Below are 21793 nucleotides of genomic sequence, written 5' to 3'. Positions count from 1 at the left end.
TTATTGTAACTGCTGTTTTTTGCTCGTTTTCAGTGTTTTTGCCCCTTGTGCGCTCCCCGTTCCCTGCCGCTGCCTCCCTGCGGCCCCGCCCCCCTCGCGCCCCCATTTGCCGCTCCCTCCCGCCTCCCGCCTCCCAGCTGCTCCTCCCTCCCCCCTCCCTTCTTAATGGCTGGCGCTGCGCGTCCGCGCGCAGCGGGCGCGCCGCTGGCGCGCCGGAGGCGCACCAGAGGCAAGCCCGTCTGCGCCCGTCCACGCCTGGACCGCGCCCAGCCCCACACCCCCTGGCCCTTGCGCCCCCCGCATCCGCTACTCGATCAACGAACTCCGCGCCTTCAACCCCGGCCCCTCCACTGAATGCTACCGGGCATCCCCGAAGCACACTAAAGGACCTTTTTCCTGCCGTACCTGCAACTTCTCCTGCATCAGAACGACCAATCCAACTACGAAAACATCCAACCCCAACCACCTGAACTGCATCCTCATCAACACCCGCTCCGCACGGAAACACGCCATCGAGCTCTGGGATTTGCTTGACACCACTGCTCCTGACGTGGCTTTCCTGACCGAAACCTGGTGGAACGACTCCTCGTCTCCGGACATCGCCATCGCCATACCGGACGGATACAAAATCACCAGACGAGATCGAACCAACGGAATCGGCGGCGGAATAGCCATCGCTCACAAAGCTACCCTCAAAATCCACACCCACTCGGACGACACCCTCAGGACAGCCGAACACCTCCACTTCCAGATCCACACGGACCCCAACACGACCCTCAGAGGAACCCTCATTTACCGCCCTCCAGGACCAAGACCCCCCTTCAACGACACCATCGCCGACCTTGCAAGCACCCACGCCCTCGCTTCCCCGGATTACATCCTCCTGGGAGACCTGAACTACCATCTGGAAAATGCCAACGACGTCAACACCGCGTCACTGACCTCCAACCTCCTCAACCTCGGTCTCCGCCAGCTAGTCAACACACCTACCCACATCGCCGGACACACCCTTGACCCCCTCTTCACCTCTAGCAACCACATTTCCTTCAGCCACACCTCCGAACTCCACTGGACTGACCATCACTGTGTCCATTTCACCTATAAGAAAACCACAGAGCAACACCGCATCCAGCTTCCTCCCCACCGCCGCTGGGGCAAAATCACCCAAGAACAACTGACCAACACCCTCGTCAACAACCCTCCACCCGACGCAATCGACCCGAGCACAGCCGCCATCAACCTCCATCAATGGATCCTCGACTGCGCCAACACAATTGCCCCTCTCAAGAAACCCACCACCACCCAAGGAAAGAGAAAACCAGCCTGGTTCACAGACGATCTCACCACCTCCAAAAGCAACTGCCAGAAACTCAAAAAGAAATTGATCCAAGAACGCACACCCGACAACCTCGCCGCCCTCAAAAACGCCAACCGCGAACACCACCAACGGATCCGCACCGCCAAGCGCGCCCACTTCACCGAACGCATCAACAACAACGCCCACGACTGCAAAGAACTCTTCGGCATCGTGAAGGAACTCTCCAACCCGAAAGCCAACTCCAACGACATCCCGCCCTCCCAGAAACTCTGCGACGACCTCTCCACCTTCTTCCATCAGAAAATCACCACCATCCACGACAGCTTCATCACCGGTCCACCGCCAGACCCCACCCCCGACGTCTCCTCCCGCGTCTGCCGCCTCACCGCCTGGACCCACGTGGACGAGGCAGAAACCATAGCAACCATGAACACCATCCACTCAGGCTCCCCCACGGACCCCTGCCCCCATCATGTTTTCAACTCAGCAAACGCCACCATCGCCCCCGAACTCCGCAAGATCATCAACCTCTCCTTCACTTCTGCCACCTTCCCGGACAGCTGGAAACACGCAGAAATCCAACCCCTCCTCAAAAAACCCAAGGCTGACCCCAACGACCTCAAAAACTTCCGTCCGATCTCTCTCCTCCCTTTTCCAGCGAAAGTCATCGAGAAGATCGTCAACACTCAGCTCACCCACTTCCTCGAAGACAATTCCATTCTGGACCCCTCACAATCCGGATTCAGACGAAACCACAGCACTGAGACCGCCCTCCTCGCCGCCACAGATGACATCAGACATCAAATGGACAACGGCGAAACCTCAGCCCTCATCCTCCTCGACCTATCAGCCGCTTTTGACACCGTCTGCCACCGCACCCTACTGACCCGCCTCCAGGAAGCCGGCATCCAAGATAAAGCCCTCCACTGGATCTCATCCTTCCTCTCCGACAGAACGCAGAGAGTCCGTCTCTCCCCTTTCCGCTCCAAAGCCACCAACCTCATCTGCGGCGTCCCCCAAGGATCCTCCCTCAGCCCCACGTTGTTCAACATCTACATGGCCCCCCTCGCTCAACTGGCCCGCCAACATCATCTCAGCATCATCTCCTACGCCGACGATACCCAGCTCGTCCTCTCCCTGACCAAAGACCCGCTCACCGCCAAAACAAACCTCCACGAGGGACTAAAATCCATCGCCGATTGGCTGAACAACAGTCGCCTGAAACTCAACTCCGACAAGACGGAAGTCCTCATCCTCGGACGCACTCCCTCGGCCTGGAACGACTCATGGTGGCCCTCCGTCCTCGGACCCCCACCCACCCCTGCCAGCCACGCAAGAAACCTCGGCTTCATCCTGGACTCCGCCCTCACCATGTCCAAACAGGTCAGCGCCGTCTCCTCCTCCTGTTTCAACACCCTCCGAATGCTCCGCAGAATTTTCAAGTGGATTCCAACAGAAACCAGAAAGACGGAGACCCAGGCCCTCGTCAGCAGCAGACTTGACTACCGCAACGCACTCTACACAGGCATCCCAACCAAAGACATCAAACGCCTCCAACGTATCCAAAATGCCTCCGCCCGACTGATCCTCAACATACCCCGCCGAAGTCACATCTCCCCTCACCTAAAGGAACTCCACTGGCTCCCGGTAGACAAGAGGATCACCTTCAAACTCCTGACCCACGCTCACAAGGCACTTCACAACACCGGACCCTCCTACCTCAACACCAGACTTCACTTCTACACCCCAACACGTCAACTCCGATCCGCCAACCTCGCCCTCGCCATCGTACCCCGAATCCAGCGCAAGACATCCGGCGGCAGATCCTTCTCCTTCCTCGCCGCCAAGACCTGGAACTCTCTCCCCACATCCCTTCGCCAGACCCAGGACCTCCTCGCATTCAGAAGGCTCCTCAAGACCTGGCTCTTCGACCGATAAACCAGCAGCGCTCCCCTCCCCCCCCCCCCCCCAGCGCCTCGAAACCCTGACGGGTACATAGCGCGCTTTATAAATACTATGATTGATTGATTGATTGATAAGTCATTCATGACTCCAATTACCACCACACCCATCCTCCACCCCGCCAGCTCTGGGTCGTAACTGGAGGATATAAGATGTCTTCCGGTGATGTGGTCCTCCGTATTATCCAGTCTGTGGGAAGGAAGCTGCTACTCAAGTTATTTCTGTTTATAGGAAACTGAAATAGGGACGGCACCATGTCTGCCTGAGAGAGTGGGCTGTCCTCACCTACTGATCATGGAGAACAATTGTGTTTCTGCCTCAACCTGAGGAAAATCCCTGAGCAGTCAGTGATTCTATACTTCCTGCCACATTTTGTGCCCCCGCACAACCCCATCTCCCAAGTTCACTTTTTTAAATACTGCTGCGCGCAGTGCTTCATTTGTAAATAAAAACGTGCTGATGCCCAAAGCTCTCCACTGAAACACGCGGCCGCTACAATTAAATGTGCCAGCACAGAATACCGAGGCAGAGTAATCCTAAAGCCATTTCGGACCTCTTTAATTCATTTACAGCTACTTTCTGCCCCTTCAGCTCACTCTTGCGGGTTTCTGCTTTCTCCCTTTGTGGAGCTTTTTGTTTTTTTTTCTGTTTCCCAAGTGTTTTGCTCGCAGTAAATCCTTGAGGCAGAAAAATAAGTGCCGGTGGCCCCTAAGACTCGCTGCTCCAGATTAGGTGGTCCGGCCTTCTCTTACATCTATCCCACACACTGGAACCTTCTGTCTCTCGCTCCGTGCAAGCAGCGCTCTTTTTCTTGCTTTTTGCACAATGTTCCTCTCCCCTTCATAATCTTCCCCTTATATGTTTAGCTTTCCCAATAAATTGGAAGCTGATCCCCAGAGCTACCTCACAGGGCAATCGTGCGCCTTATAAAAGGCGGTGTTGCCTCATCGTCATCACCTATGAAGTGGACTAAGAGGCAAATACAGTCTGTCTGCACAGTCAGAACAGGCAGGTGAAGGCCCGAGCACGCCTTGCACATATAAACAAAAGAAAACATGTTTAGCTCGCCCTGCGCCTGCCACAGAAGGAGCCACGAAAAAAAGCCACCTTTAGTCTTAATGAACAGCCGCTGCAGCACACCAGGGCTTCGCGGCGCTGTAGCGGGCGCCAACCAGCTTGTGAGGAAGGTGTCACCCGACTGGTACCGCGGTAAGTGCAGCATCTGGGGTCACGTGGTAAGGATTACAGTTTGCGCTGATTCAAGGTGCAGATAGAAACGTACAACTTCTTGGGCTTTGTTGTGAAACTGCGATGTTGTTGTTCAGCAACCGACCAGACGGAATCTGACACCCTTCAGCCATAGAAGGGAAGCCCCCACTGGGATCTGGTGACCCCCGGGCACTGGAGAGGGTGCCCCACTCACTATCCATCGACGCAGAACCTGCCCACGGGTACCAAGCTCTGCCCAGTCTTCGCGGATGCCGCATTTTCTGCGCAAGTTAAAATCCCCGGCTTCCAGGGGCTCCTTGTTGCTGGCAATGAATTCAGACCCTGCAATCGGTTCAAGTGTGTGTGGAATTGTTTTCTAAGTACTCCCACTTTTGATAGGCGGAGTACCAGAAGCCCAGGGCGCTGCTGTGATTTTGCCCAAGATCACACAAGGCACAGAATGGAGACCGACACTGACTCTTTGTCGACGACACCAGGCGGCGAAGATTCTGTCTTCCTTCCATCTTCAGGTGGGACCCCGTCGACTCAGACTCCCCGAAGACCCAGGCGGAGCCTAAGCGATGGCCCAGGGTCCTCCGCGAGGAAGAGGCTTCCGAGTGCGTTGGAGAAGAATGCGCCCCCCCCTGGACATTCACTCAGCCGGGAGAGCCCCAGGAGCGCCTCGGAGGAGCCCGGTCCCAGCACGGAAGAGGAGACCTCGCTGCTGGGACATCTAGGCTTGGTCGTCAAGAAGTGGTGGAGAGCAAGTAAGAGTCCAGTGTACCCGAATAGAACAGTCACCAGCACAGGGGCGTTCATCACTAGTGCAGCAGGTGCAGTGGCGCCGGGCCCAGGGGTGTTACTAGAGGCCCCTGGCTCCCAGCGATGCTGACTGTCGGACATTGACAGGCGCTTTTTCAGCATCAGTTGACCATCATTCGTGAGCTGGATGAGCCTCCACGAACAGGCAGGATAACTGGCGGCCAATCAGAGAAAAGCCCTGGTTCCTGCCAGTTCATGGCAATCACGTGACCTGCTAGAAGGGCCATCCCCGTTCTGGACACACCGCACGTATGTTCAGAAAGAACTTGCGAAATAAACAATTTTCTTTTTCTACTTCTAAGCGAGCCCTCGCTCCAGTGGAATTAGGTGGCAATACAAAGGGCGTAGGAGGCACTAAGGGGGTTATTACAACTTTGGAGGAGGTGTTAATCCGTCCCAAAAGTGACGGTAAAGTGACGGATATACCACCAGCCGTATTACGAGTTCCATAGGATATAATGGACTCGTAATACGGCTGGTGGTATATCCGTCACTTTACCGTCACTTTTGGGATGGATTAACACCACCTCCAAAGTTGTAATAACCCCCTAAATGTGTGTGTGGAGAGGACTGAGCCCTATAAAGGGTGAGGGGTGTCTTGCTTGCCTCTAAGAGCCAAAACAGAGAGCGAGTCAACAAAAGATATAAATCATGCAATAAATTACATGAAAAATATGGTAAACGCTTTAAAGTAAAAAAATAATAATATATATATATATATATATATATATATATATATATATATATATATATATATACCCCCCGAAAAAACAAAAGGCTACAGGGACGTTATAGTTAGGCTCATATTTCAAACATACAAAACCAAATAAATTCAGCTGTTATAGTTAAGAGTTATCTCAAGTAACTACAACTGGTGCCCTAAGATAACTATAACTTGCCAAGAAGTTTTTTTGTCAAAACATTTACTGCAAATATTACATGTATTATCAATGATGTTATCAAAGATGTCATGAGTGCAGTAATTTGTGGGGTAATTAGCAGTTCATGGCGAGTTATAGTTAACCTTAGGGAACGAGTTATAGTAACTTGCAATAACTAATTATAACAGCTACATTTCTATGGTTTTGTACGTTTAAAATATGAGCCCAACTATAATATCCCTGTTCCCTTTGTTTTGTTTTTTTCAGAGAATTTCTATATTTTTAATGTAAACTAATTTTCATGACTATACATTATTCCAACCACCGCCACGCACGGCCTCTGCCTGTGTAGAGCAGAAATTGTCCGCAGCGCCTGCGACCAACACTCAATAACTATCCAACCCCACTGCTCACAGCCTTTGGCCATACCACATGGCCCCCTCCCCCCCCCACTGATTTTGGCCACAGGACACCATCCCCCAGCCTTCTAATTTTTTTTTTTTTTTTTTGGAGGAGTGGATGCCGAACGTTCCTCACCAGCCAAATTCAGTCCGGGGACCCTATCCCCTGTGGACCAGTGTTCATATATTTATTTCTTTGGGCGAGGGGGGGCCGTGTGGTCAACCTCCCTGGGCCAATCTCAGCCCCGGATACCCAATCCCCCGGGGCCCAGCCTTCTAAAAATAGTTTGTGGGGAAGGGGGGGCCCATCCCCCAGCCTTCACATTTTTTTTTTTTTTTTGGGGGGGGAGGTTGCTGCACAGCCCCCTTCCCCATGCCGATCTCAACCCCGGGAACTCCATCCCCCAGGGCCCCACCTAAATATAAAAAAATTTGAGGGGGGCCACAGGCACCCCCCTCTCCAGGCCGATCTCAGCTCCAGGGGCTCCATCCCTCAGCCATGTCATCTGGGTGCATTGAGGGGGGGGGGGCTGTAGGAAAGTACCATCTTACCTGGCATGTTACCCCCATTTTTACATGTATGTAAGTTTGTTTTTGCCTGTCTCACTGGGATCCTACCAGCCAGGACCCCAGTGCTCATAGTTTGTGGCCTGAATGTGTGTATTTGTGTAGTGACTAACTGTGTCACTCAGGCTCTGCTAATCATAACCTCAGTGCTTATGCTCTCTCTGCCTTTAAAATTGTCACTATAGGCTAGTGACCATTTTTACCAATTCTAATTGGCACACCGGAACACCCTTATAATCCCCTTGTATATGGTACCTAGGTACCCAGGGTATTGGGGTTCCAGGAGATCCCTATGGGCTGCAACATTTCTTTTGCCACCCATAGGGAGCTCAGACAAATCATATACAGGCCTGCCACTGCAGCCTGAGTGAAATAACGCACACGTTATTTCACAGCCATTTTCAACGCACTTAAGTAACTTATAAGTCACCTAAATGTCTAGCCTTCACTTGCTGAAGGTTAGGTGCAAAGTTACTAAGTGTAGTGCAAAGATGCCCCCACATAGTTCAGGGCTATTTCCCCAGACTATGTGAGTGCGGGGACACCTTTACACACGTGCACTACATATAGGTCAATTCCTATATGTAGCTTCACAATGGTAACTCTAAATATGGCCATGTAACATGTCTAAGATCATGGAATTGCCCCCCCCCATGCCAAATCTGGTATTGGGGTGTCAATTTCATACATCCCAGCGGCTCCACTATGGACCCCGGGTACTGCCAAACCAGCTCTCTGGGGTTTTTTTGCTGGCTACCGCTGCTGCCACCCCACAGACAGGGTTCTGCCTTCCTGGGGTCAGGGCAGCCCAGCCCAGGAAGGCAGAACAAAGAATTTCCTCTGAGAGAGGGTGTTACACACTCTCACTTTGGAAATAGGTGTTAAGGGCTAGGGAGGAGTAGCCTCTCCCAGCCTCTGAAAATGCTTTGAAGGGCACAGATGGTGCCCTCCTTGCATAAGCCAGTCTACACCGGTTGAGGGAACACCCAGTCCCTGCTCTGGCACGAAACTGGACAAAGGAAAGGGGAGAGACCACTCCCCTGTCCATCACCTCCCCAGGGGTGGTGCCCAGAGCTCCTCCAGTGTGTCCCAGACCTCTGTCATCTTGGATCCAGAGGTGTGAGGGCACTCTGGAGGCCTCTGAGTGGCCAGTGCCAGCAGATGACATCAGAGACCCCCCCTGATAGGTGCTTGCCTGACTAGGTGGCCAATCCTCCTCTGAGGGCTATTTAGGGTCTGTCCTTTGGGCTTTTCCTCAAATAACGACCTGCAAGAATTCACCAGAGTTCCTCTGCACCTCACTCTTCGACTTCTGCCAAGGATCGACAGCTGACTGCTCCAGGATGCATGCAAAACTGTAACAAAGTAGCAAGAAGACTACCAGCAATATTGTAGCACCTAATCCTGCCGGCTTTCTCCACTGTTTGCTGGTGGTGCATGCTCTGGGGGCTGCCTGCCTTCATCCTGCACTGGAAGCCACAAAGAAATCTCCTGTGGGTCGACAGAATCTTCCCCCTGCTTCAGCAGGCACCAAACGTCAGCGTCTCTGGTACTCTGGGACCCCTCTCATCCTGTCGAGCATATGAACACAGGTGGTAGACCCAAATGACCCAGACTGTCCAGTGGTCCAACTGTCCAAATTTGGAGGAGGTAAGTCCTTGCCTCCCCTCTCCAGACAGTAATCCTGTGCACCCCGTGAACTGCAGCTGCTAGGGCTCCTGTGTACATTTCCACGGAATCCTTCGTGCACAGCCAAGCCCAGGTCCCCAGCACTCTGTCCTGCATTGCTCAACTCCCTGAGTTGACCTCCGGCTTCGTGGGACCCTCTTTTGCAGTGTTGAGACTACTGCCATGTTCAAACTTCTTGAACCCATGTTCAAGTACTTCTGCAGGTGCTACCTTCTTGTGCATGGGCTCTCTACGTTGCTGAGGGCCCCCTCTGTCTCCTCTCCCAAGTGGTGACATCCTGGTCCTTCCTGGGCCTGGGCAGCACCCTTTTTCTTCAACCACAACTCTTGCAGCTAGCAGACTGTTGCAGCCTTTTGTCAAAGAAACAACTCTGCATCCTCCACCACTCCGTGGGACATATTCTGCACGAAGGAGAAGTTTCTAGCACCTTTTGTTGTTGGAGAATCTTCAGCTTCTTCCATCCGGAGGCAGCCATTTTGCACCTTCATCCGGGGGTTAGTGGGCTCCGGCCCCCCACCCCCGGACACTTTCACAACTCTAGGACTTGGTCCCCTTCCTTTGCCAGTCCTCAGGTCCAGGAATCCGTCTTCAGTGCGTTGCAGTCTGTTATGGTCTTTGCAAAATCCTCTATCACGAGTTTAGTGTGTTTCTGGGGAAATAGTAGTACTTTACTCCTATTTTCCAGGGTCTTGGGGTGAGGTATCTTTGACATCCTTAGTGTTTTCTTACACTCCCAGCGACCCTCTACACACTACACTAGCCTAGGGGTCCATTTGTGGTTCGCATTCCACTTTCATAATATATGGTTTGTGTTGCCCCTAGGCCTATTGCAGTCTACAGTGTTTGCACTATTTTCCTAACTGTTTACTTACCTGATTTTGGTTTGTGTGTATATTTTGTGTATTTTACTTACCTCCTAAGGGAGTATATCCTCTGAGATATTTTTGGCATATTGTCACTTAAATAAAGTTCCTTTATTTTTAGTAACTCTGAGTATTGTGATTCTTATGACATAGTGCTATATGATATAAGTGGTATAGTAGGAGCTTTGCATGTCTCCTAGTTCAGCCTAAGCTGCTCTGCTATAGCTACCTCTATCAGCCTAATCTACTAGAACACTACTAATAAGGGATAACTGGACCTGGCACTAGGTGTAAGTACCATCATGTACCCACTATAAGCCAGGCCAGCCTCCTACAGGGTTGGAGGGGGGACCGCGGGGGAGCCTGAAGCCCATCACAGCCCCAGCTGGCTCAGAGAGGGAGCTGCTAAAGATGCACCTCCCTGTCTGTGAGAGCAATTGTTTCCTCTGCCTCACAGCAAGTAAGAGCTGTTTGACAGCTGTCACTTGCTTCAAGTGGAGTGTTTGACAGCTGCCGTAAAGTCAGAGCAAACTCCTGCCAAGTGAGAGCAAACAGCGGTGTACCAGGGGTGGGCACCCCAGGACAGAACAGGAGCCAGCCCTGGGGCGTGGCGGTCCCCAGGGCCATTATTGGCTCCATGAGGCCCCCCTCCAAACTATACAGTCCTGGGGAGATGGTGGTCCCCAGGGCTGCAGGGGGGGTGCACCCCTGTATTCAATTAGCATTAAGCCCCAGCGAGGTGGCGGTCCCCGGGCTGTGGGGGCTGTGCGGTCCCCCACATAGAATAACAATTAAGCCCCGGGGTGGTGGAGGTACCTGTGGCAGAAGTAAGCCCATGGGCCCACTCCTTTGTTTTAAACACGCCCCACAGACCTTTTCCACCCTGGGGCTTTAATCAAACAAGTGTAGGAGACAGCACTCCTGTTTTGTTTTTTAAATTTGTACCATGAATTTGGAACGACGTCATGAATTCGTAGTAAAAATTTTTTTTTTAAACGTGCTTTGTTTGCCCTGGCTGGGCCCCTCTGGGACCCCACCACCAAAGCTAAGGGGTCAGGGTGTCCCTACCCCGAACCCCTTTTCCTTTTTTCAAAAGTTTTGTTCTGTGGGACTCGGCTGAAGCTGAGTCCCAAAATGACTGCCAAATGGCTGCCACCACTTCCTGGTTGAAGTGTTGGCAGCCAATCCAAGCTCTGATTTTCCCTGCAGGAGTTCAATATGATTTGCAATGTCTTCGCAACCTCAGATATCCAAATTTGGATTTCCTTTAATTTCTTCTAAACTGATTCACCCCAAATAACCAAAAACTTTGGAATTAAAAGAACTTCCAAAGTCTATAAACTACCTTATCTTTACATATAAGTCACTCCTATGGTGTGCCCTAAGTGCCCCTAGGGTTGGGTGCCATGTAACTATAAGCAGGGACCTTATAAACATTGTTTTATAAGCCCTGGTGAGATAAAATAGCCAAATTTGTTTTCCCCCACTGTAGTGAATAGGCTTGTTAGAAATGGGGTTTCTGGTTGTCTAGGGTAATCACCTAAGCCAGGCAGAACCCACCCACTCTAGTCAGGGCAAGGGAGTTACATGTCCAAGATAACCCCTGCTCACCCCCTTGGTTGCTTGGCACGAGCAATGGCAATGTGTAATGCTTTTGCACAACACACACAACAAACGTGCTCCCTGTGCAACAGGGGCTGTGTGTTGATCCTGCAGGGAGAGGGCAGTACGCTCCCCCTCAGGGTTGTAAGTCGGGGCCCCTCCTGGGACCTGCAATTTCAGAGGGCCCTCCCAGGCCTCAACTGACCCTCCAGAGGTGGGTCAAAGTACACAGCACTTGGGGGCTTAGAGGCGCGGGGAGCCTCTGATGAGGCTTCCACCCCACCCACCCTCCACCGTGAGCAAAAACCAAATCGCTGGAGTTTCCTGCTCCTGTGGAAGCGCCCGGGGGAGAGGGGTCCTCCCCTCACCTCCCCGCATCCTGCTCTCCGGGCGGCCCTGGGATCTGGAGTAGATGTCCGACGAGTTCTTCCTCCCTCGTGAGGCCGTAAGTGGGCACTCGCCTGCCTCCTATCTGGACGCAGCAGTGATTCGGCCCAAAGTAGAGGTAGGCTGGTGCCCCGGGGGCACGGTAGGAGTGCACTCGCTCCTCTTTCGCAAATGAAGGTGTCCCAGGGGTCCCGGGAACAGCGCGTCACTCGCGCTTTGGACATTTATGACGCCTGGGTTGCGGCGATGATTTTGGGGATTAAAGAATGCACTTCCCCAAGCGCACAGCACCACAAGGGAAGCACTTTCAAGGCACTTGAAACTGATTCAGCAGGCCATATGTAAGCACAGAAAAGCGTCCTCCATGCGCTTTATGGGGTGATGAAGCACTCCTGCTGGATGCAGTTTCAAGGGACAGGAGCCACAGCACCCTGCCCCTGGAGACAAGAAAGAGGGAAAGCACAGGGCTAGCAGGCCCAGCAGCAGGCCAGCACAAGGGATGCAGATGGTGGCAGTTCCTCCTAGTGACCAGACAGGTCACAGGTCAGCACAGCAGCAGCAGTCCAAGGTGGGTCCTGGTGAGTCCATTCAGCAGCATCCTGTGTCCAGTTTCAAGTAAGTCTCTTCAAGTCTAAATTGTGGGGAAAATTCCCCTGTACTTATACTCAGTTTACAGTGTGTTTTACAATGAGGGGGAGAGGAGGTTCCAACCATGTTACAACTGGTTCTGGGAGTGCCCTGTTTTCCCCTCCAGCACAGGCTCCAAACATCAGTGGGGGGTTAACGACCCTATTGTGTGAGGCCAGTGCACAGCCTTTACAAATGCAGGTGTGCCCCACCTTTCTCTTCTCTCAGCCCAGGAAGATTATTCAGTGTGTAGATGCACCTCTGTGACACCTCCACCCTCCCTGTGTACAGGTTGTCTGAAACGAATGCACAAAGCCAAACTGTCACGCTGCCCAGACGTGGATTAGAGTCAAGCTGCAAAACACCAAAGTCATAAGCACAGAAAAATGCTCACTTTCTAAAAGTGGCATTTCTGTAATAGTAATAAAAAAGTCACCTACACCAGTAAGCAGCATTTCTCACTACCATTACAACCATACCAAAACATGCCTATGCTGTCCCTCATAAATCAGACAATACCCATTACACATAAGGCAGGGCATTTCCAATGCAATCCTATGAGAAGGCAGCACTCACAGCAGTGAGACACCAAACAGGCTGTTTGTCACTACCAGGACAGGCCACATTACTAGGCACATGTCCTGCCTTCTACATACATGGCACCCTGCCCACAGGGATAGCTAGGGCATACCTTAGGGGTGACTTACATGTAGTAACAAGCATTTGCAATGCAATGGGTCTCGCCTTTGCTCAAGTTAGAGCTATTAGCGTTGTAAACTAATAACCAGACTTTTCTTGCCACATAAATTGAAAAGTAAAAGTAAAATAGTTTCACATAAGCAAGACGATTCAAAGCACCACGCCATGAGTGTGAAGGAGACACAAAAGGAACAAGCCGATTCAAAGCGCTGCGGCCTCTGAGAGTGTGAGCGCAAGAGTTATTGGCTCCCTGAGTGAATGTCTAGAAAGGATCGCAGCTGGGATGAAAGGCAAACCGAAACTGGAGGAGAGGCCATCACACGCTGTAACAGGAGGAAGCGTGACATAGTGCGATGGCCAATAGGAATGTTCACTTAGTGAAATCACCTGTGGGAGGTAACTCGGCACACAATGGATGGACATTTCACAAAATGCACTAATAAAAATGAAGCATGTAAAACAAGCACAACAAACAACAAATAGCAAGGATAGGCGTGGTTAAAAGCCCACAGAGAGATTACAACAGGCTAGAGCGCTTGCGCGCTCGACCCTAATAACATTCAGTTTCACCGTGCTGCATCTAGTTCATCAATAATGATGACTCCTCTCTTTTGTGGAATTGAATGGGTGTACTGCCCCACATAAAAATGAATCACTCGGAATGGTTCTGGCCAGAAAGATAATACAACAAATGACGTATCAACAGACCCAAACCTCAAATACACTTAAAAAGTTATTGACCAACACGAGGACTCACCCCTTCATAATTAACCCACAAGAAAACTACATCCGTTCGTGGTGATAGCAACAAAATTCAACATATAACGGGCACAAATAATCAATTAAACCGATACTCCAAAGAACCACTGCACCCGAATATTTACCTCCAAAGTAGAACATAGCATTGTTGCACAAACCTCTGAGATGAATGATACAAAAACCACAACAAGCTCAAAGACCCGTTTAAACAGTGTAGATTAATGGTTAGAAGACTCATCATTGGTCTTATCTGAGTAGCTCGTAAATCTTACGCTAAGGCTAATTCAAACCAAATGCTACTAGGATGCAATTGGTAAATCCCAGCGTGGAACACACAGCTTGAAAACACACTGAGCAACTGTTCCATAATACACTCTACACCAAAAATATAAGCAAGGAACATTAGCTCCCTGTTACTTAATTACAAATTCAAAGGTTAATAAAAACCTATACAGTAAAATCAAAAAGCCACATTAAATGAAAATAAATTCCACTGAAAAATGAACACTATTATTTATCAAACTGACTGCAACCTAGAACTCCCCGCCTCCAGGATAGGAAGTGCCCATCCTACACCATTATGCTACATCCAAACGAGTGCGGTAGCTATACATCTGTGCATTACTCAAGATTAGCACCATGAGGGCGAAATACATGTATATTTGCTACTGCCGAAGGCGTTACTAAGAGCACTTCAAAGTCAAGTTACAGTCTGGCTTCCTTACACAAGTTCATTATTCTAGGTTGACCACATAAGAGCAAAATACTAATGTGTTTGTACTGTCAAAGACGTTACAAGAAACACTTCAAAATCAAGAGCCACACAGCATATTTAAAAAAGAAAAAACTTCAATAACGAGGCCACAACCACAAAAGTTATTTACCAGATGTAAATAACCAAATAATGTGATTCCGCTGACCTCAGCCTAGAACTCATTACCTCCTAGATTGGAGTTACTTGCTCATCCCGATTGTGCTATATACAGTAGATCTGTCTGCAAAAACACGGGTCAGGTGATTCTCAGACATATGCAGCATGTGCTCAAGCGACAACAGGCCACCAATAGGAAAATGTTACAATACTCTTGTTAACATTTATGGTTTGTGTGCTTTCAAGGGATGGGGGAGGTGAAGAGAGGGAGGTGCCTTATAAAGATGGCTAGTGCTCTCATAAATACACAATACTCAACCCGCTGTGTCTGATTGCATTTCGTACATGATGCACATTCGGAAAATCCATGGCTACCATGTTTGTTTCGGCAAGACAAAAGACACAACATTTTGAATACCCGAGCCATGCCAAAAAAAACAAGCAGGGACTGCATGCAGGCACACTTAGCTCCACGAAGAAAAATTGTGACAGCCTGATTTACAGCCTTGTTTGAAGCAAAGCAAATGTAAACTGAAGGTTCACTTAACACGAGCAGGCAACAAAGGAAAAAAAGCATTTGGAATGCAAGGGTCTTGTGTTTGCTCGAGTTAGAGCTGTTAGAGTTGTAAATTAATGCCATCAGAAAAGCACATTAGTCAGAAAGTAAAAAAAAAAAAAAAGCATTTGAAAATGCAATGGTCTTGTGTTTGCTCGAGTTAGAGCTCTTAGCGTTGTGAATTACTGACTGGACTTTTCTTGCCACACAGACTGAAAATAACAAGAGAAAGAGAGAAAGAGCGAGCTGGCCCTGGAAAAGCCCCCCCCCCCCCCCTGCAGTTGGTTTATGTTTACAGAGAGAGCTGGTGGGGAGGAGTGACTGAACAAGCGTCCACAGTGTAAGACAAACAGGCAAATACCCCCCCAAAAAGTCCCTTACGGAATAGATAAATAGGACATAACGTTATTATACAGTACTTTGTGCTGCTCCCAAAGAGAAAAATGCAGGACAAAGAGGCAGAACTGACCACTAGCAAGCAAGGATTTTTGAAGGACACTGGAACCAACAAATTAAAATGCTGGAACTCAGAGTATAGTATACTTAAAAGTATACAGCAGGTCGAATGCTAACACTCAACCTAAAAAGTGGAGTTCTGGGCATGGCAAGTACATTTAGATGCCAGGTCCCTGTGGCAGAAAACTGCGCACACAGGCCCAGCGCCAGCAGGCCTGAAACAAGTTTGAAAAGCTACTTCAATGGGTGGAGCAAGCAGCGCTGCAGGCCCACTAGTAGAATTTAATTTACAGGCCCTGGGTATAGGGATACCACTTTACAAGGGACTTATCGGTAAATTAAATAATTCAATATGCCAATTAGGTATAAGCCAATCATACCAAGTTTACAAGGGAGAGCACATGCACTTTAGCACTGATTAGCAGTGACAAAGTGCTCAGAGTCATAACGTCAGCCAACAAGGGTCAGAAAAATAAGGAGGAAAAGGCAAAAAGTTTGGGGATGACCCTGTAAAAGGCCAGGTCCAACAAGGCTCTATAGGCTAAAATTGGGAGACTTTATTTTAATTAATAAAGTCTCTAAAGGAGCAAGATATGGCACATTTGGTCTCACATTAATTGTTACAATAAATCCAATAACTTGCCATTGTTGAATTTAATATAACTAGTTCAGGGAAAGAGTTTTAAAACTCTTCCTAAATGTTATCAGTTTCAGCTCTGTAGTGCCCTTCTCTGAATGGCCAGCCTCTGGCAACCTGGCTAGTCTGCCTTGATGAGGTGTGAAGTGGCCTGGGCTGAACACAAAGGATGTGCCTGGGGGAGGAGGTCTGCCCCAGCAGATAGTGAAACAGGATGTAGGGAGAGCAGTCAAACTGGTCTCCAAAGGAGGGAAGGACATTTGGAGCAGCTCGGGACCGCCCCCATTTCCTGCAAACCCAGACATCCAGGTGCCCTCTTGATTAGATTAGGAGAGGACAGGAGAGGGGTATGTTTAGGATTTGTGGCCACACCAGTGGGTGGGCTCAGCCAGACCTAACCTCCAAAATTCAGTTTCTGCCATTCTGGATCTTTAAGGAATGTTCCTCCCTGGGATTGATTTTTGCCACATTTCCCAGGAAGTGGTCATCCAAAGGGGTAGTGGCCTGCCTGTGATTGGACAGTCACTCTCTGCTTTTTACCCCAGAAGCAAGGGTAAATGTGGCAGAGCTGACCCACACCTCAGATCCCTACCAGTAACAAGTCAAGAAGGAGAACTGCCCTGCTGGACCCCTGACCTGTACCTGGACACTGCACTCTGAAGGACTGCACCAGCTGCACACTTGGGCTTCACCACTAAAAGGACTTTGCCTGACTTCAACTGGTTCAAGAAGGGAATCCCTGCTTGCTACAGATGGAAAAAAGTTAACCAGAGTCCCCTGCATCAAAATCTAAAGAAACTGACCAGCTGACCATTTGCTAGTGGTCCTTTTTGGATTTTAACCAGGTGCATTCTGGGAGTTGGAGTCCTAGCCCTCAAGGAGCAACTCTGAGCTTCTGGAACCTTGGGGTGAGCTGCAGACTCCTAAAGGACCTTCTGGAAGAAGATCAAGAAGTTTGGAGAAGGTTGGAGAACTTCTGGAAAAAAGCTCCATAAAGGGTCGAGAGTCAATCCGGCTTACATTGACTGTGACCCAGCCTGAATTGCAGGGTTCGTCCTGCTGAAAAGCTCCGGAGCCCCAGACTTCCAGGAATTCACTGGGGGCTTCTGGAAAGGCAATCCGATGACGTTGACTCGAAATTGGCTCGCTGTGGAGGGTCGTCTGACATTGAGGAGAAAAAGCTCATAAAAAAAGTGACTTAATGAGAAGGTAAAAAGTTGACCGGGACTTCCCGCGCAGCGTATCCGAGGAAGGCTCCAGGGATGTTGGATCAAGATTCAGCTTTGGCCTGGATGAAGATTTTCATCCCAAAAAATCGTCTTAAGTCAGAATGTGGAATTCTTCACTGAGGTCTTGTACGATGCGCATCTGAAGAGGGCTCCAGGAAAGTCGGATCGGATTGGTGACTTCGTCCCACTGAAGAAAAGGACACCGTCAGCCCTATTCCGACTTCACCGCAGGGCCGACGGATGGAAACAGTGTTTCCGCCCGCCGGCCCGAGGTAAAGAGGGCCTTAACGTGGCGGTGCAGCAGCACCCGTCACGCATTTCATGGGCAGTGAAATGCGAGACAGCTCTGTGCCTGGGGGCCCCCAGCATCCCTATACCGCCAGCTTTTCCACAGCGGTGTGAACCGCCATGGAAATCCTGGCAGAATGGAACTCGTAATCCGGGTTGCTGTGCTGCCCTTGCGGATTACGACCGCCGGGTCCGCCAGGCTGGAGGCTGACTGGACATTTACCCAGGGTGACAGAAATAATTCCACTTGGGTAGATAATTTGTGCAAAGCTGTGGACTTGTGTTGGCTAAAAGGGCAGGTGAGGTTCCTATGTGGCAGATTCACACAGCTACTGACACAACCACACAGGCACTCACACACCTACTCACAGACCCACTCAGACTTATGCACTCACTCACAGACTCACTCAGACACTCATGAACCCACTCACAGATGCACTCAGAGACTCATGTACCCAATCACAGACCTACTCAGACACACACACACACACACACACACACACTCACAGACCCACTCAGACACTCACACCCACTAGCAGACCCACTCAGAGACTCATGCACTCACTCACAGCCCAACTCCAACACTTAACATGAAAATGAATCCTCAAAGAAACTTATATCCCACTATTCTTTCAGAACGACAGGGCATCATACTCAGTGGGGATGATTGGTGTCATACACCTATATAAAATAGTAAATATGAAAAGAACAGAGCTGTACCAATAAAGTCACCTATGGAATTATGAAAAATAAATATATTTGATGCTTAGCAAAACAAAATCTCTTCATGTTTGCAGACCCCAGGAAAGGGAATCCTTTTTAGAGCACTGAATAAACAGATTCCCTCCATCAAACAAAATGCTAGAATAATAGGTATCTTGAAAATGAATCTCCAAAGAAACTCATATCCTAGAATTTCTTTAGAATGAGATAGTTGTTTGGAGAAACAAGAAATGCACCATTAATTTTGGGCTGTTTATCGCCAGGCAACCAGATTTTCCTTTTGGACAGATATTTCCAAGGCAGTTTTGCATCAGTCAATAGATCAGGAAAACAGTAGGTCAGGCAGACTCTTGCCCACTCATACAGTATAACTAGGAGACATTACTGTCAATGCTTACTAGAAAGACCTGAGGGCTGTCCTTGAGGGAAGGATTCCAGTGATTCCCCTCCTAGCCTAAATGATGCCCAAATACTTAAAAGTCATAATATTTGTTCTTGTGCTGGGTATCTGAATGGTGGGAGACTTAGAGAGACATTCTTTGTCTTGGGGGACATCTTTTGGTGTATCACAGAATAAGTAGAACCTGTTCCATGCATGCAAATATTTTAACCTATTGTAGAATTGGAAACAAAGTTTACTTATTTGAATTATACAAGTTACCAAATATTCCCTGTTTTCATTTTCAGTGTTGATCTTGCTGCTTGTCAAATTATTGGCGATTTCTTTTATAATAAACGTGTTGCCCGCAGGTAAGCTTTTTGAAACAATCCCATAAACATATGGTAATTGATTCCAGCACATACTAAATCATTTCTCCATGTGTTTGCTTTTACTCATCAGACTTTTTCTACAGACTTCCAAATCGCACACATCTGTCTTTCATTCCAAATTTATTCTTTATGGAGCTCTTGTCTAGCTCCTTGCTTCATTATAATGTTGTTTTAAAGGTATGTCTATGTTTGACTTGCAAAAGTGTGTGATATTTCCTTTGTCTGGCTAGTTTTATGTCTGAAGTACAGTAATGAACAAACATATAAAGGATAAAGTTCCCCCCTCCATACATTATAAAGATATTGCAAGTTCCATGACCATATAGAGAAACAAGGCCAAAGTCTGAGTTCCTTTATAAGGTTATGGGACTCCGGAGGTGAGTATCAATATCCTTATCATGTACACCAAGGGCTATTTTATCTATTTATACTACATGGTTACACTATCACCTTACCACAAATCACTTAAAATCTCTCATATGAAGGAGCGAACATGTTTGGAAACAAAGTATAAAAATAAAACCTCTAGTGCAAAATTAAGCGCATCACAAACATTTAGGTATATGTTAAAAACAGATGTTAGAAACAGTTCAATAGAAATCAGTTTTAAAAATCAAAAAGACCTGCAGCAAGTCGGAGCATTTAGAAACATGCAGAACGTTTCTAGCTTTTCTCAATCTAAGCAGGGCAAACTCTTAAAAAAAAAAAAATGTTCTCTCTGCTTGTCCTCGTAAGCTAGTAAAATAAAATAGACAAAAGAAACGCAGCATTCTGTTTGTTGGTTTAAACAGCTGCTTCAAATATTCTCCCAGACCTGACCTGCCTTTCACCTTGGTTGGTAGCTCTGGCAGCAGACATTGTGACGTCAGAATTAGAGTGTATTTACCTTATAATAGTCGAGTAAGGACACCTTTTCTTTATAAATCGGTAACTTGGTGCATCACGTTGTTGATTTTAAAGAAATTAGTAACAAGTTTATACAGGGATTATAGAATCCTATGTAATATTTAGCCATATTCAATTCCCTAATTTTTTATCCTTTTACTGATACAGGTTTTAAATATCTATTTTCTAGTATTCTGCTTTTTATGTATATAGTTCATATAACTATCTTGCTTGTGGCATAAGAGTGCCTACAGATGGATGACACCCTGTAAGTAGTCATGAGAAATAACACAGGCATTAAAAACTGCAGCAAATGGAAGCGTATGTTACTCACACCCTTAAACAATTCGGATCTTAATACTTGTTCACAAAGAATTGTATTGTGGAAGTTCTTAAACTGGGACTTCTTCTAGTTCCATTTTTTTTTTGTTGATGCATACTCCGAACATTATAAAATACACAGCATTTTTGAATGTTTTTGTCTCAAATGGTAAATAATACCCATTGACCACATTTATGATTTCTAATATGAAAACAGGCATGACAAGACTGAAACCCACATTCTGCTTGGGCTTGGAGTAATGTGTGAAGACACAGTGAATAGACAATTTCACAGAGTGGTTAAATATTCGGGAAATTACTTCAGTTGGAAACACAATTAAAATCGAATGTTCTACCATATTCTTTGCAAATACCCTCCTCTCCAGGGCCTTTGTTTCATAACCAATACTCAGTCAAATCAAGGACAGGAATTATATGATCCATCTCTGTCACTGATGAAGACTCTCTGTGCCTTAAATGAATGAACGTACTGTGCTGATAACCTTCACTTGCCCATTCTACCTCCGTTCAAGATGTATCACTTTTAGCTTTGAATAGAAAAATATATTTAATGGTAGAAGAAATAGAACTTTTAGATGAAAGGAAATGTACAGCACGTGACGTGTTTTGCATTTTCGGCACCCAAAGAATACTTTAAGTTTGGAGATGGTAATCTGAACAACCTGTATATTTTGATTTTCACACAACATTTCTCCGATACAAACTTGACATGAAACTAGAACTTTGCACACGAAAGTGTCTTTGCTTGGTTTGATGTAAATCTGTTGAATAGTTTCAGAGAAATTAGTGTTACAAAAATGTGTTGTGTGGCTTGAACAGGTCAAAAAACATTGAGACAGCTGAACAATTGGTTCACAAGTGGTTGGGAAACCTGTGTTTGCAAATCATTCGTAGACCCCAAAATAAAAAAATGATTTGATTAAATGAGGGAGTCCTTTTCCTTGTTATCCAGTTCAGTTTTGCAAACATGTCCGTTAACCCAAACCTACCAATTGGCTGACTTCAGCTAAAACAAAATCTTACGCGTCCACCATACAGGATATGGGGCTCGGTCCCCATGTTCTGAAAAACACAAGTAAAGTAGTCATCAAGGGATCAAGAAAGCACCCCATGACCCCTGGCTCATCCGGGGGGCCTGAAAGGCCATCCCCGGGTTTTTAAAAGAAAAAAATATATAGATTTTGCCACATGGTTTGCAGTCATGCAGTAATGTTACGAGGTTCACAGGCCCTGCCGCAGAGTCCACAAA

At 48.0% G+C, this 21793-nt stretch overlaps 1 protein-coding gene across 3 annotated transcripts in view; it reads left to right on the top strand.

The window, feature by feature from the left end:
* The first annotated feature begins 4330 nt into the window (after nucleotides 1–4330).
* The window catches only part of LOC138303588 (C-type lectin domain family 2 member B-like), a 37310-nt gene continuing 19847 nt past the window's right edge, over nucleotides 4331–21793 (top strand). For 2 of the 3 annotated variants that reach the window (XM_069242857.1, XM_069242855.1), the window contains exons 1-2: nucleotides 4331–4489; nucleotides 19234–19296. In XM_069242857.1, the coding sequence (XP_069098958.1) occupies nucleotides 4336–4489; nucleotides 19234–19296 (217 nt within the window). In that variant the 5' untranslated portion in view covers nucleotides 4331–4335. The remainder of the gene's footprint in view (nucleotides 4490–19233; nucleotides 19297–21793) is intronic. The other variant, XM_069242856.1, reaches the window with a different exon arrangement.

Source organism: Pleurodeles waltl, chromosome 7, assembly GCF_031143425.1.
Source record: "Pleurodeles waltl isolate 20211129_DDA chromosome 7, aPleWal1.hap1.20221129, whole genome shotgun sequence".
NCBI classification, from domain to species: domain Eukaryota; kingdom Metazoa; phylum Chordata; class Amphibia; order Caudata; family Salamandridae; genus Pleurodeles; species Pleurodeles waltl.
Note: the sequence above shows the minus strand (reverse complement) of the source record. Positions and strands in the feature narration are given on the sequence as shown.